The following is a 15,729-nucleotide window of genomic DNA, read 5'->3' as shown; positions in this document are numbered from 1 at the left end:
CTAAAGGAGGAACAGAGGACGCCATTACTGAGGTCAGAGACACCCTTCCCTCCTTTTACCTGGCATTAGGAAATGTAGAAGTTCAAAGGGCATGTAAAGTGAGTGCCTTTGACTCGAGCTGAACCCTCAAACTAAAATAATCACACCTTCTAAACATACAGAAAAGTAGAGAACACCACGAGCTGAACCCTCAAACTAAAATAATCACACCTTCTAAACATACAGAAAAGTAGAGAACACCAACATAAACTGTGTTCAAACTTAACAGCGGCCAGCACCTAACCCTCAAGGACCCAGAAACCTCAGCAGCTCTGGTGTTATTACAGTTTTACTATGTGTGAATTCATAAAAAGCAGGGTGTCCTCCATGGTTAGGAAACGATACAGGACTATCTTTCTAATTTATAGGTTTCAGAGGTTGATTTTTTTTTTTCCTGCAAGACTGGTCCCTCAGATGAGAATGACTTTACATTATCCCTCCCTGTGACCCACACAAAGCAGATCTGTGTTTTCCTTCTGGAAGATCCATTTACTCAGCGTGTGCACACACAGCTTTTCAAATGCTCTCTACTATGCCATCGGGGTTTCTAAACTATGAACAGGGAATAAGAGGTCCCGGTTCCCCCTGAGACACACTACCCTTTGACTTCCATGTCCTAATTATTCTGCTAATGCTGCACATTTTCGATGTATCTTATTCTTGGTTTGCTCCTCACCCCCCATCTCCTCACGAGGGTGTTAGCCTCGGAGATTAAAGGAGGCTGTCCAGGGTAGCCTTCCACTTGGTGCTCTGAGATTGTGAGCGGAAGGTGTAGAACAGGAACCAGTTTCGAAGCAGGTAAGGTGCAGGAGGGGTTGCATGCAGAAGAGGAAGCGAATGGACAACCGGGTGTCCTTCTGTGTCCACTCCTATGTGACCCACCTCAGGCAGACCGCTTGTCTTAAAAGAGCAACAGAGGGGACTTCAAGGAAGGCTGCAGAAGGAGGAGGAGATGGAAGGGCCAGAAGGGAGGGCTGGAGGAAACAGGGCCACTCTCTCCATGCAATGCTGCTCTCTGCCTTCCACGTGCTAGGAGACAAGATGAGCAGCCACGCACACGAAGCTCTTAACTACTGAAGTGTCTCTTAGCCGTAAGAATTCGTAAGTATTGTGACTTCAGCTGCAGAGAGCTCAAGAGTCTCTCATTTGAAGGTTTTAAGCCAGGAAAGAGGGGCTGGAGAATGGTGCAGTGCTTAAGGGCCCTTGTTGTTTATGCAGAAGACGCAGGTCTGATTCCCAGCACCCATATGGTGGCTTACAACCATTCGTAACTCCAGTTCCAGGGGATCCAACATCTTCCTCTGGCCTCCGGGGTATTGCATGCATGTTGTGCATGGCCATACATGCACACAAAATACCCACCACAAAATAATAAATAAAATAAAATTTGGGGCTGGAGAGATGGCTTAGTGGTTAAGAGCATCCACTGCTCTTCCAGAGGACCTGGGTTCAATTCCCAGCACCTACATGATAGCTCACAATTGTCTGTAATTTCAATTCTGGGGAATTCGACACCTTCTTCTGACCTCCTTGGATATCAGTCAAACATGTGGTGCACATATATACATGCAGGCAAAACACATAAAATAAAATAAGAAAGCCAGGAAAGAATCTCGCTTTGCAGGAAGGGAGGGAGGGTGAGCCTGGAGAGTGGCAGGCACTCTCCTCCTCAGAAGCTGTGATCGATCTCCTGGGGCAGGTGGATCTCCTGGTGGGGGTGGATCTCCTGGGGCGGGTGGATCTCCTGGTGCGGGTGCATCTCCTGGCGCGGGTGGGCGCGAGGCCCTCAGCCGCCTCCTTCCCTCCCCTTTGCTTCTCAGTAATGTAAATAAAAGAGGTAAGGCTGCTTCAGACACACACACACAGAGGCAGGCAGGCTGCTGCAGACACACACAGGCAGGCTGCTGCAGACACACACACACAGGCAGGCTGCAGCAGACACACAGGCAGGCTGCAGCAGACACACACACACACAGGCAGGCTGCAGCAGACACACACACACAGGCAGGCTGCAGCAGACACACACACACAGGCAGGCTGCAGCAGACACACACACAGGCAGGCAGGCTGCAGCACACACAGGCAGGCTGCAGCACACAAACAGGCAGGCTGCAGCAGACACACACACACATACACACACACACACACACAGGCAGGCTGCAGACACACACACAGGCAGGCTGCAGCAGACACACACACAGGCAGGCAGGCTGCTGCAGACACACACACAGGCAGGCTGCAGACACACACACAGGCAGGCAGGCTGCAGCACACACAGGCAGGCTGCAGCACACACACACAGGCAGGCAGGCTGCAGCAGACACACACAGGCAGGCTGCAGCACACACACACACACACACACACACACACACACACACACACACACACACACACACACACACGCAGGCTGCAGAGAGCCCACAGCACTTGACAAAGGCATGAGGGATGAGTGCTGTCCCCAGCAGAACCATGAAGCAGGCGCTCAGGTACTTCACAGACCAATTTATTTTAACTCCTCTTACTTAAAAAACATATTTTTAGTACATTTTATTGTTTGTTTGTGTGTGCATGTGTCTGTATATGCTTGTGTGTGTCCGTGTGTGCATGATATGACACTTATGTGACGGTCAGAGGACTCTCCTTCCACCAAGTGGGTTGTGGGATGAAGCTCGGGCCGTCAGGCCTGGCGCAAGGGCCTTTACCCACCGAGTCCTCTCACTGGCCCTCCTTTTACCTTTAAAAGAGAATTTCTATGCTTTTCCTTTCTGAATAAATTAACAGTTGATCAAAATCTCCACATTGAAAGCCTCGGTATGGTTGTGTTACAGGACGGCACAACCACGGGCGTGACTCGTCTGGGCTTCTGTCGTCTTTAGTGTTTTGGCAAAAGTGTCCATGTACGGTAGGCAAGGGTCACACGTTTCAGAGAAGCTGGGAGCATGGATTGGCTGAGGTTGGCCTTCACTCAGAGTTAAACGCTCGCTCTCCAGCCACAGGTCTCAGGAACCTGTCTGGGCCTCAGTTCCCTTGACACTGTCAATCAACACACAGGACATCATAGTGGCCATGGCTTGCCGCGTGTTCCATTAAGATGTGAGCTACCTTTATTACTCGCACAGGGCGCTGCAGTCAAGTAGAAGTGGGCAGTGGGGGGCTGAAGAGGGGCTCAGCATTTGAGAGCACTTGCTGCTCTTGCAGAGGACCTGGGTTTGGTACCCAGAACCCACATGGTGGCTCACAATCACTTGTAACTCCAGTTCTCAGGGATCCAACACCCTCTTCTGACCTCCACAAACACCAGGCACACATGTGATGCATATATACATATGCAGCAAAACACTCATAAACATAAACAAGTCTTTTTTGTCTGTTTAAGACAGGGTCTCATTATATAGTCCTGGAACTTGCCATGTAGACCAGGCTGGGCTTGAACTTACAGAGATCTGCCTGCTTCTGCCTCCCGAGTGCTGGGTTAAAGGGTGTGCACCACCACACCCTGACGTAAGTGAGTCTTCAAAAGAGAAAAGAAAAGCCGACAGTATGGCAACCAGACTTCTTCACTGCCAGACTCCCCTGGGGTTCATCTCAGAAGGGAACAGGCACAGTGACTTTCAAAAGGGAATCTTGGTGTCCTGTCACCGCCAATAATTTAGCTTAGGAATTCTTTCCTTGGGGGAAAAATGTCCCATGACTCAGTGTTCCACACGCTAACACATTTTTGGACAAAACTGGAGGGCATGGGTTAAGAGGGGCCATCTGCCTGTGGTATCCACAATCACTAACCTCAGAAAACCAGGTGCACCCAGTGACCAAGGCACGGACACAGCACCTGGGGTGTCTTTCAAGAAGGCAGCCTGTTCTGAGGACAGCCAACAGGCTCGTATTTCTTTCTTCACCCACCAGGACTTCACCCCGGCTGTGTTTTTAGGTTGAAGGAACACGAACTTTGAGGCCACCTTGACTTCTGCTTCTGCTGGGTGACCGGGTGACCGAGCTGACAGCGAAGTTACGACGAGGTAGTTCTGGTGCTGCTGTAAGGTCCCAGTGAGGCAACTCGGGGAGGGCTCTCCAGCTGCACTCACCCACAGTGCTGTCTCAGGGCCGGCACTCTGTGACCACTGCCCCCAGAGGGCAATCACTGTGAGTGTGTACCCGTGCGTGAGTGTGAGCATGTGCGTGTGTGTGTGCATGTGTGTGCGTGTGTGTGTGTGTGTGTGCGTGTGCGTGTGCATGTGTGTGTATGAAGACCACAGGTCAACCTTGGGTGTCATTTCTTAGGTGCTGCCTACCTTGTTTTTTGAGACAGGGTCTCTCACTGGCCTACAACCCACCAAGTGGGCTACGCTGGCCAGCCAGTGAGCCCAAGGGATCTGTCTCTGCCTCCCCAGTGAAGGGGTTGTAAGTGTGTACACCATCCCCAGAACATGGGTTCTGGGGATCAAGGCCGGTCCTCATATTGGTACAGTGGACTGACTAGTTTTACGTCAACTTGACACAAACTAGAGTTATCAGAGAGGAGGGAGCCACAGCTGAGAAGATGTTTCCACAGGCTGTGGCTGCAGGCAAGCCTGTAGGGTGTGTTCTTAATTAGTGATGGATGGGGGAGGACCCAGCCCATTGCGGATGGTGCCATCCCTGGGCTGGTGGTCCTGGGTTCTATAAGAAAGCAGGCTGAGCAAGTCATGGGGAGCAAGCCAGCAAGCAGCACTCCTTTGTGGCCTCCGCATGCATCAGCTTCCTCAAGTTCCTGTCCTCACTGCTTTTGATGATGAACTGTTACATGGAGCTGTAAGTGAAATGAACCCTTTCCTCCCCAAGTCGCCTTTGGTCATGGTGTTTCGTCACAGCGACAGAAACCCTAATGAAGTCGGACGGTAAATCATTTTAGAAGCTGCGCCATCTCCCCAGGCCACCGCCACATTTAAAGAACAAGTTTCTTTTGCCTTTCCTGGTAGACTCTGAATCCCTTGAGAGCAAATCAAATTTATCTGTTGCCTCTGAGATGCAGCAGCATTTACACCCCAGAGGGCTGGGGGTACTCAGGACACACACACACACACACACACACACGCACACACGCACACACGCACGCACGCATGCACGCGAGACCCGCGTGATCACGTGATCTGCCCGCAGGCCTGTGGAGACTGGGGAGTCCACACAGGCAGGACACGAGAGCACCTGCCGCCCTGAGTAATCCCCAGCTCTCCCTGGCTCTCGGAGGTCCCCCGCCCAGCTGGGGTCCTGCCCATCCTCGGACCCCGCCCACTCACCCACGATGGAGAGGATGACCACCACGAAGTCGAAGATGTTCCAGCCAATGGTGAAGTAGTAGTGCCTCAAGGCAAACATCTTGAGCACGCACTCGCAGGTGAAGAAGATAACAAAGACCAGGTTAATCCAGTAGAGGATGTTCTCCATCTGCTTGCTCTGAGTGTCCGTCTCCACCATCATGGTCACCATGTTAAGGCAGATGAGCATCATGATCACAATGTCAAAGGCTTGCTGAGTGACGAAATCAAAGACGATTCCCTGGATTTTGTTCTGCGAAGGAAAGATAGGAAAGCGTTCACGAAAAGTATCCATGGAAACCATTAGACCCATAGAGCCGCTGCCCAGCCCTTCCTGTGCCCCTTGTCGCCTTCTCAGGGACAGTGGCCGGTGTCCCTAGTATCTGTCAGGGGCACTGACAGCCTGCATCAGGGTAGCTGGGCTCAGAGTGTTCTCAAGCACCATCCTGCTCTCCTGAGTGCATGACTTCACCACACCTGGAGGCCTTCTTCCTGGCCAGCTGCTGCCTTAGTCCTGAATTCCTTCTTTTCTGATACAGGGAGTAGGGGAGCCGGGCCACAGCCTCCATCACCATCTCCACTCACACTTCTTCACCAGCTCTCCTGATGACTCCTAAGAGTGCCGATTTACCATGCCCTTCCCGAGGACCCAGCTCATTCCTCTCCATTGTTCATCTTGGCTCTGAAGCCAGAAAGCTGAGGGTCATCCTTGCCTCTCACAGCCTCCAAACAGTCAACCGCTTTGAGGCAAGGTCTCCCTCTGTACTACAGCCTGGCCTGCAACTCAACTCGGTGGCCCATGCTGACCTGGAATTCAAAAGGAGTCCTTCTGCCTCAGCCTCCAGTGTGCTGGGACCACTGGCCCACATCTGAGTGTGTGTGTGTGTGTGTGTGTGTGTGTGTGTGTGTAAGTGTGCATGCATTTGTAATGTTTATAATAGTTATTTTAAAGATTTGTTTACATTTAATGTGTATGTATGGTATGTGTACATGAGGTATCTGGACAGGAGAATGTGGCATCGGGTCCCTGCAGTAGAGCCACAGGTGGCTGTGAGCTGCTGATAGGGGTGCTGGAACCAAACCCTGGTCCTCTGCAAGAGCAGTCCATGTTCTTAGCTGAGCCATCTCTCCAGGCCCCCTGATTTTTATACTTTAATGTGCAATAAAACAGGCTTGGCTTCCAGATTCAGGGAGCTTGGGAAACAGCCTCTCCTGTTCTCTGGATTTCCATTTCTGGCACCAGGTGCAAAGCCTGAACATGAAGGAAACAGTAGCACTCTCACTCTCAAAAGTTCCAGAGTGATGGCTGATTGGACTGGAGAACACCCAGGAGATGAGTGAGGCACAGCCCGAGATGTCTTCGAGGACTAGCTAAGGGAGCGGACCTCCCGAATGTGGGCAGCGCCATCCCAGTGGCTGGGGTCCAGATGGCATAAAGGAGGAGCCAGCTCTCGCCACATCCCCTCTCTGCTTCCTGGTCATGGGATGTAAGCGGCCCTGCTTACATCCTTCCTGCCACGTGTTTAAGGGCATGGCAGCAGAGAAATTATTGACCAAACATTAATGCTCTTGTTATCTGAAAGATGATCTCACTATGCAGCTCAGGCCAGCCTCTACCCTGTGACACTCCTGCCTTGGTGCCACCATGCCTGGCTACCAAATCCTGAACAGGGAGAGGAGGGCTACTTTCATTCATCTTTGGCAGTGTGCTGCCGCACAGGAGGGCTCCCGGCCCAGGCCAAGCACAAATAAACCCGCTTCACCCCTAGTCCCTGGCTGATGATGTCTCATTGAGTTGTGGATGGGGATCCTCTAGGAGAGGATCAGCAGGCACCACCAGGCAGCCAGTCACTTCTTTCTGCTTCCTCTGCAGTGACCCTAGTGTGTTCTTTCCACCCAGATGTGCAGCCAGCCTGCCTGTCGTGGGGTATTAGTTTAAGATGTGTTACATTTGCTTATGCTGTGGAACATTTGTTTAAGGATGCAAAGATGTGTTGCATTCTTTTATGTTGCATTTGTTTGACTCTGTGGAGCTGTGTTACTTTGTCTGTCTTAAACACCTGACTGGTCTAATAAAGAGCTGAACGGTCAACAGCCAGGCAGGAGGAAGGACAGGCAGGGCTGGCAGGGAGAGAGAATCAGTAGGAGGAGAAATCTAGGGAGGAGAGTGAGGAGTGAGAAAAGGAGAAGGTGAGGAGGACACCAGGGGCCAGCCACCCAGCCACCCAGCCACCCACACAGCCACCCAGCCACCCAGCCACCCACACAGCCACCCAGCCACCCAGCCACAGCCAGCCACGGAGTAAGGAGGAAAGAAAGATACATAGAATAAAGAAAGCTAAAAAGCCCAGAGGCAAAACGTAGTTAAAGAGAGATGGGATAATTTAAGAAAAGCTGGCCAGAAACAAGCCAAGGTAAGGCGGGCATTCATAAGTAAGAATAAGTCTCCATGTATTTATTTGGGAGCTGGGGGGCGGGTCCCCAAAGAGTTAAAAAAAAAAAAAAACCAACTACACCTGCACAGAGTACTTACCAAAGGGCGGGGGATGGGCTTCTGGGGCTTCTTGGAGCCCAGCTTCTTCATGGCGTTGTAGTACTTCTTCTGTTCCTCTGTCATGAAGATGTCCTGACCTCCAAAGTAAAGGAAGGATGAGGAAAGGAGAATTAGAATCGGCTTTGGGAGCTGGACCGAGCGCCCACGGTCCAGAGGATGGAGAGGCTCTCCTTCCAAGGTCAGCCTGGTGGAGAGCGCTCCTGCAGGGGTCACTCCTGGGGCAACTACCCAGTGTCAGCTTGGGCGTCAGGGGTCTGCCAGGCCATGCAGTGAGACAGGACTGTCCGGCCACAGGCTCTCAGGGCAGGACGTGGAGAGCAAGGGACCAGAAGACAGTCACACCAAGGGGAATACAAATGTATTGTTTTGTTTTGTTTTGTTTTGTAATCCTGGATGGCCTGGAACTATGAAGAGAGATCTATCTGCCTGCTTCTGCCTCCTGAGCACCGGCGTTAAAGGTGTGCACCGACGCGCCCAGTGCACACCTCCCAAATACCAAAAAAAAAGATTTGGAGCGCTCACTTTTTATGAAATTTAACATTTGGAACTTGTGGTTCTTTCGACTCACCAGACAGACTGGACTTATAAACGAGAGTAAGTCTGTCATCCAGTTTTCTCTGGAAGAATCACGACCCATGTGGGGCAAGCGAGGGAGTGAACCCTGAGGGCCTCGAAATCCCACGGGGCCATGGGTGCCAGGGGTCACGTGACAAGCTCTGCCTCTCACCACAGCCCTCTGGTAGAAAGCCCCCCAGGAGTGGCCTCGGGAACGTGAGGAAGCAGGGAAACGTTTGGTAAACCACACACCGCCAAATTCAGCCCCAAGCCAAAGGGGTTGGCTGGGGCGCTAGCTGGACACAGCGGCCAGCGCTACCATGAGGTGGCAGTTTGAGCTTCAGAGAAAGACAGATCCTCTCTACAGACAAGGCCAGAGTGCCCCTCGTCTGGTTGACCTCTGACCACTGGCAAGGTGAGGAGGAGACCTATCTTTTTCTTCTGTTGATTGAAGTTATCAATGATGACGCCAATGAAGAGGTTGAGGGTGAAGAAGGAGCCGAAGATGATGAAGATGACAAAGTAGATGTACATGTAGATGTTGTCCTCGTACTTAGGCTGCTCGTCAGGCTGTGGAGGGACAGGGAGAGGTGCGCACGTCAGGTCCTGGCTCAGGGTCGGGGGGTTACCAGGGGGCCGACTCCAACACGCCAAAGCTACCGGCCCTGCTCTCCCTTCCTGCGGCTGACAAACTGGGGGTGGAGGCCTCTTTGTCTCTGCTCCCCGGGTCCACCTGTCCTTCAAGGGCACTGTCACTTCCGGGGATCGGGAACAGGGAGGTGAGGGGGAGGGAGGGCTGCTTCTACCCTTTCACTCGGGGCAGGCCTAAGGGCAGTCGCCGCCGCCAGGGTCAAGTGAACAGCATGAACAGCCATGCAGAGCCAGTGTGTGAGGAGGTAAAGGATCTACGGTCAACATGACAAGCAGTCAGTGTCCAGAGACACTTCAGGTCCTCCACTCGTCCCTTGACGGGTCTACCATGCAGTCCTCTCTGTCACTTAAGCTGGTCACAGCTCACCACCTGTGTCCTTCCTTACCTTCCGGGAATCTACAGCTGCGTACATGATGTCCATCCAGCCTTTGAAGGTTGCCTGGGAAACAGAGTCAGTCATTAGACTGTGCCTGTTAGGGAGTGGTCGGGAGTCAAGGCCGGGTCCTAACGGCCAGGCTTAAGTTTGGCAAGAATACAGGATGGGAGGTCAGGCAGGCGCACTGTACGTGGACACAGGATTCACTTTATCGAGGAAGATTCTAAGGAGGCTTTGAGATTCCCTGAAAATATGACCAAATCGACCTAGACAGCGCTGACTGGACTGACGTTTGCCTACAGGGCCTGAGAGCAGAGCCCACGGTGACACTGGGGACTGTCCACTGGAGTAGTTGGACTGCCACCAAGGAGCCACCTTTTCACAGGGAATTCAATAAGCAAGGGTCTAAAATCCTCACAGTTGCATTAAGCAGACAGACCTACAGGCTTGGAACTCCTCCTCACTAGGACACCATGCAGCCCTGCGATTGGCTTCTTCCCAGGCAGCCTGCTCTCCTTCAGCCTGCTCGAGCTGGCATGACGTAGAAAACAGCTCAACAGTCTCCAGCCATGCTGTGCTCACCCGGATTCCAGGCGTCGGGGGCCTCTTTACTCACTGGGTGACCTCCAGCACAGGTCTGTGCACACTCGAGTGAACACTTGCACTGGCTGCTGGCTGCACACTGGCTCTCTGGGGCCGCTCCGATTCCAGTCAGAAGCCCAACCTATTTCTTCTTTAATTAATTAGCTAACTATTTTGTGGTGCTGGGGATTGAACCTAGGGCCTTGTCCATGTTAGGCAAGGGCTCTCTACCCTTCCGTTACAGCTTAAACGCAAGGAGCCCCAACTTCTGTTTTTTTTTTTTTTTAATTTATTTTTATTTTATGTGCATTGGTGTTTTTGCCATGGGTCCCCTGGAACTGGAATTACAGACAGTTGTGAGCTGCCATGTGGGTGCTGGGAATTGAACCCGGGTCCTCTGGAAGAGCAGTCAGTGCTATCAACCACTGAGCCATCTCTCCAGCCCCCAAGCCCCAACTTCTTAAACTGTGACAGGACAGCAAAGGAACCACCATGGGACAGGAATGCAGAACATCCCACTAAGTCCCCTCTACTGCATCGGACAGTGAGTGCTTCCCATGGTTGGCTGGGCTGGGAGCTTTGCCTGCACTATTACATTTAATACTAACAACAACTGAATGATATAGGCATGGTAATATCAGGAACAAAATCACAGAATAACAATTACCTTAATTAACTTGGTGCTAAGCATTGTGCTGAGATATTTTTTTAATCACAAATTCTCTTAACAACTAGGCAAGGTATTATTATCTAGATTCACCAAAGGGTCAGAGAAGTTGAGCGATCTGTCTCATTACATATCCAGTACACATTAGTGTGCCAGCTCCACACCTGCCTGAGGCAAAGCCCCACCAGCTCTCCCTGCAGCACACTGTCTCATCCAACAAATGTTCCAAGCATTGGTGAGGGGGCAAGAAAGCTAGGGACGGCAGAACAACACACCGACGCCCACCCACGTCTGGGGCTGAGCTGCAGGGCTGGCAGCAGGGTAGCCCTGGCCAATCCTTAGTACACTTCAGCAACTGGCCTCTGAATTCATCATCTCCCCTTTAACTGCACACTCCGCCTTGGGGAGAGATGGTCCGTCTAACACAGTGGTTCTCAACCTTCTTGACGCTGAGACCCTTAAAGACAGTTCCTCATGTTGTGGTGATCCCCAACCACAAAATTATTCCATTTCTACTTCACAACGGTAATTTTACGACTGGTAAATAACTGATCTGCGACCCCGTGGGGGTCGAGGCCCACAGGCTGAGAACCACTGCTCTAGCCCCTTTTCCCGCTGCAGCATTTGTATGTGCTGCTCAGCAGATTCTCCTGAGTGAGATCAGGGAAGCCAGGGGAAAGGTATGTCCCTGAAACCGACTTGGGGAAGGCACGTTATCAAGAGCCCCGGACAGTGAGCCTGACCCTGGGAACAGTGTTGAGAAGGAATCAAACGGGGTCTCTGCCGGCAGCCCGCCTGCCCCAGGTCTGCGGCTGTCACACTCACCACCTGCAGAAGGGCCAGGTACCCTGCCCCCACGTTGTCAAAGTTGATCTTCACATTCTTCCACCTGATCTCCGTGTTGTTGCCCTCCATGAGCTTTTCACAGTCAGTTTTATTATTGACGATTTCAATTTCAAACCGGATTTCAGAAGTCTCATTAAAGCAGTAGTGGTACTTTCCCGCGAACAGGTTAACTCCCATGATGCTGAAAATCAGCCAGAAGATGAGACACACCAGCAGCACATTCATGATGGAGGGGATGGCGCCCACCAAGGCATTCACCACCACCTGCATTGGAAGGGGGAGGCTGCTGAGTGCTGGCAGGAAGTGGAAAGGCACATTCTTTTGGTTTCCAGGAGGGGAATGATATTTCTGTGGCTTTTCTGGCAAGAAAACACTATTGTTTTTGCAACTGGCATTAACTGGATAGGTCCACAGGTAGGACCCCAGATGTCTAAGTCTCTGTACTATATTTGAGTGAACTTTAATAAGTTGTGTTTGACTTCAGTTTATACAAATTCCCCTGCTCAAGCTGACTGATTTTTTTCGAAGCACCAACCTGGGACCAGAAAAATGATTTCTTAGTCCAGTCTCCCTCGTTTTCAACTGACCAAATACACCCCTCAGGGAGATCTGAGCAATTGCAAGCTCATGAGAAGCCTTTCAACAGACATTCCCCCTCTGAAAAACAAGACACAATTGTTCAGAGTCAGAGTGCCGCCCTCTGGGTCAGCACCGTACGGAGTCTTACAACTATGCAAGGCAGTTATCTCTTTCAGGCAACAGCTGAGCATGCAGATTTTGCAGGCTCAAGGAAGAAGAAAAAGCTATATTCCCTCTACCAAACGGTTTAGATAAGTCAGAGCAGACGTGAGTCTCCCTTAAGGTTCTTTGCTGCTCTGCTGCTGCCTTCTTACGCTTCTGCTTGGTCCAGGCCTCAACTCATTCTTCACAGTTTTAGAAATCAAAATGGCTTAAAGCTTTCTGGAGGGTTCTGGGTTAGATCACTGCTCTTGAAACTAAAAAGACTGGCATACTGTTAAAAAAAATTAGTAAGTAAAGCTCAGGAATTAAGTTAGAAAAACAAAGAGCCTTTAGGAGTGGAAGTTTCTTGGCTTTTGCATTATGCTGGAGGCAGCCAGGCGGCACCTCCCATTGCATCAGTTTTTGCCTCAGAGCTTACGAAGTAAACATTGGAGGTTGTGGGGCAACAATGCCTTGAGCAGAGCTGCTGAGGCCCAGAAAGGCTGTCTCGACAGCTTCTACTTCAGACTGTACTCATCGGAAGACATGGCCGAGAAGACATCTGCTCTGCCCCATGCTGAAAACAGCTGGCGCCCTCTTCCTTTCAGAGTATTCACTCTGTGATTCTTCAATTCATATATGAAGGTGTTTAGACTGGAAGGCAGTTGTTTCTTAATTCTTAGTCCAAGAAATCTCTTATAGACCAGATAGTCGGTACTACAAATGTCTAGTCCTTCAAGCAAGGGCACCCAGAATTCTTTACTCTGGAGATTCTCCACACTATTCTGTGCACTTATTAAAGTGCTGGATAATCGGATGTGACTTTTACCTACTCATTCTATAGTTTTCACCTTTTGGTGGGAGCACCAGAAAGCCATGAAATGTGGAAAGGAACAGGAAAAAGGGGATGATCCACAAATGAACAGTTGCTTCAAACAGTAGGAGCAGATTTTGTGAAGTTGCACTAACTCACGTGTGTGGTAGCATCGTCACAATGGAGCTCGGACGCACCATGGTGTGGGGCAGAGAGCTGCCCCAGGGGTGAAGCCTGGAGATGCCGGATTTTCATGGCAAGCCAGCCTGTCGTCTGCTCTGTGAATCCTTCCCACTACAGGGTGTTGCCCAGCTCCTGTCAACCTCGGTCTGTGCTGGTCTACAAAGGTGTTCATATGTTACAGTGAACTATGGGTGCCAGATACTTAGAGCAAGGGAGAACTAGCTAACCAGGGGCGATCTCTCTGAACCTTTGTTTTCACAAGTCTGCGGCTAATCTGAGCCTCACTGTTCACAGGATACAAAAATCCTATAAAATAAGAGGTATCTGTAAAATGTACTTTTCCCTCAGTGCTGGGACCTGAACCGAGGCCTCACACAGGCTGGGCAAGGGCATTTCCTCTAAGCATAGTCTCGGCCTCTGCAGTGGAGTTTTATTTTATTTTTATTTTTTTATTTTTTGGTTTTTCAGGCAGGGTTTCTCTGTGTAGTTTTGGTACCTGTCCTAGAACTCACTTTGTAGACCAGGCTGGCCTCGAACTCACGGTGATCTGCCACCTGGCTCTGCCTCCTGAGTGCTGGGATTAAAGGCGTGCACCACCACTGCCTGGCATAGTTTTATTTATTAATCACAACTACTGGAAACCTCCTCACCTTAGTTTTACAAATAAAACAGTAAACAGGTTTGGTGGAATTTACTCATGACTTCTGTCTGCAGTGGACACTGGACACTGAGGACTAAGCCGTGGAGCAGAATGAACTGTGCTCCCGAAGGACTGTCACAGTGGTGTCCTCAACAGCCACAGGGCAAGAAACCAGGCTCCCCTCTCCTGGAAAGTACCCTCCTAATGACAATGTTCTCACTTGATACACTGCATTGCTCCCTCTGCTCTCTGGGTATGTCTCATTGCCCTAATCATGATGAAATCTATCACTGGTAGAAGCCAGGTTTCTACAGCTTAGACACAGAACTCAAGGGTGGGTTCTAGAAACCTGTAAGACAGCTACATTTTTCGAAGGCAGCTTATACTTGGCGATTGATACAAATGTAACTTAGTTGATGAGAAAACTCCACTGGATGTTAATGCTGACATTTTTACCATCCCCAGACTGCCCATAAAACTAAAACGTCTGTGAGATAGCTTTGAGCATCTGGCAGAGGGAACATGGCTTTAATGACAACTATGTACCGACAACAGAGATGCATGCATGTTTCATAGCGGAAAATACCCTCGGAATTAACAGCAAGTCGGAAGGGTACTATGGAGGAGAGAAAGGCAAGGGGTGACTGTTCCTTTGCCAACAGCAGGACTGTTGCAATTTCTGGTCTTTGGTTTGAGGAAGGAGAGGAGACTGACGTGAATACCCCAGGACAGCTAGGGTGACATTCCCCTTTCAAGTGAAGGGCGGAGCCTAGGACCGGAGCAGCACAGTGACAGGGGAGCCCATCTGCATGGATGACGGCCAGTGTGTCACGGTTTCTTAGCTGAGTTTTAGGTGGCATCTTGCAAATGCTGGCATGTTGAAGAAGCCAAGCTACCGAATGAAAACATACACCCCATGGAAAATCATACTTGGTAAACACAGGTACTGCTGGGTAACTTGCTATAAATGTAGATAGCACCTTCTTGCAGATACTCTTCCTGAGAAGGGCTGACAAGCCTCAGAGCAGGAATGGACCTCTGAGCTCTCTCTGCTTGCCCAAGAGGCCAGTTAGTACAGCTGGCTGACTGGCACTGACTGAGCGTGGTATCTCTACCCACTTCCCCACATTGAGGACTTGCTCCAACTTGCAGCTTTGGGCTCTCAGTGGCTCTTACCTATATCACCTTAACCAAAACCAGCTAGGTAGTTTAAAAATCAAACTCCCTTTGAGCTGAGCATCTATTCTGGACTTTGGGCTTCTTATCTACTTGGGAGTTGCAGGTCCAAGTTTTGGGGGGAATGGCAAATGAGAGAGAGGTGAGGGAAGGTCGGGAAGGAGTAAGTGGGGAAGGAGAGGTCACCGAAAGGATTCCTGCATCTGGAACTCAAACCGCTTTCTCTGAGCAAATGCCTCCAGCTGGTCCCTGACGACTGCTTTTGACACAGTGACAGGAATGAACAACCAGATGGGGAGAGTTCCTAGTGCCAGCTGGGCATGCTGGGGGCAGTCTGTAGGCAGTGGCGACCTCCTTTAGGAGGCCCGGGGCCCTTGTTAGGGACTCAGTTCAGGTCTAAGTGCTGTAATCGATGCCTTTCAAGGAATGGTCGTAGCTGCGCCTTGTCCAGAGGTTTTCCGCCACCAGGTGGACTATTAATTCCAGAAATACTCAGGCTTATTCTCTCTTATGAAAAACGTGGGCAGGCGGGGGAGCAGAGACAGGCATCTTAGTCCTGCTTCTCACACCGTGGCCATTTCCACCATCGACTGAAGCAGCACACGGCAGGAACTGTGTCTGGCTTACCCACATG

General features: G+C 50.8%; 2 protein-coding genes across 11 annotated transcripts in view; both read right to left on the bottom strand.

Moving 5' to 3' along the window:
- Scn8a (sodium voltage-gated channel alpha subunit 8) overlaps window positions 1–15,729 on the bottom strand; it is a 175,757-nt gene that overhangs the window by 6,264 nt on the left and 153,764 nt on the right. For all 10 annotated transcript variants that reach the window (XM_052749004.1, XM_052749001.1, XM_052749006.1 and 7 more), the window contains 5 exons: window positions 11,542–11,826; window positions 9,477–9,530; window positions 8,872–9,009; window positions 7,864–7,968; window positions 5,313–5,583 (listed from right to left, as the gene is read on the bottom strand). In XM_052749004.1, the coding sequence (XP_052604964.1) occupies window positions 5,313–5,583; window positions 7,864–7,968; window positions 8,872–9,009; window positions 9,477–9,530; window positions 11,542–11,826 (853 nt within the window). The remainder of the gene's footprint in view (window positions 1–5,312; window positions 5,584–7,863; window positions 7,969–8,871; window positions 9,010–9,476; window positions 9,531–11,541; window positions 11,827–15,729) is intronic.
- Window positions 7–5,306, bottom strand: LOC128117119 (keratin-associated protein 10-2-like). The gene is made up of 2 exons (XM_052749010.1): window positions 211–5,306; window positions 7–146 (listed from the first exon to the last, which is right to left on the bottom strand). The coding sequence occupies exon 1, from the start codon at window positions 2,508–2,510 to the stop codon at window positions 1,581–1,583; it is 930 nt and encodes a 309-aa protein (XP_052604970.1). The 5' UTR covers window positions 2,511–5,306; the 3' UTR covers window positions 7–146; window positions 211–1,580.

This window comes from Peromyscus californicus, unplaced genomic scaffold (genome assembly GCF_007827085.1).
Source record: "Peromyscus californicus insignis strain IS unplaced genomic scaffold, ASM782708v3 Scaffold_20__1_contigs__length_68692818, whole genome shotgun sequence".
Classification (NCBI taxonomy): Eukaryota; Metazoa; Chordata; class Mammalia; order Rodentia; family Cricetidae; genus Peromyscus; species Peromyscus californicus.
The sequence above is the reverse complement of the archived record's forward strand: the minus strand, read 5'-3'. Positions and strand labels throughout refer to the sequence as shown.

Excerpts from the sequence above, each read along its gene's own strand:
- LOC128117119 (XM_052749010.1), bottom strand. The coding sequence starts at position 2,510 with ATGGTTCTGCTGGGGACAGCACTCATCCCTCATGCCTTTGTCAAGTGC.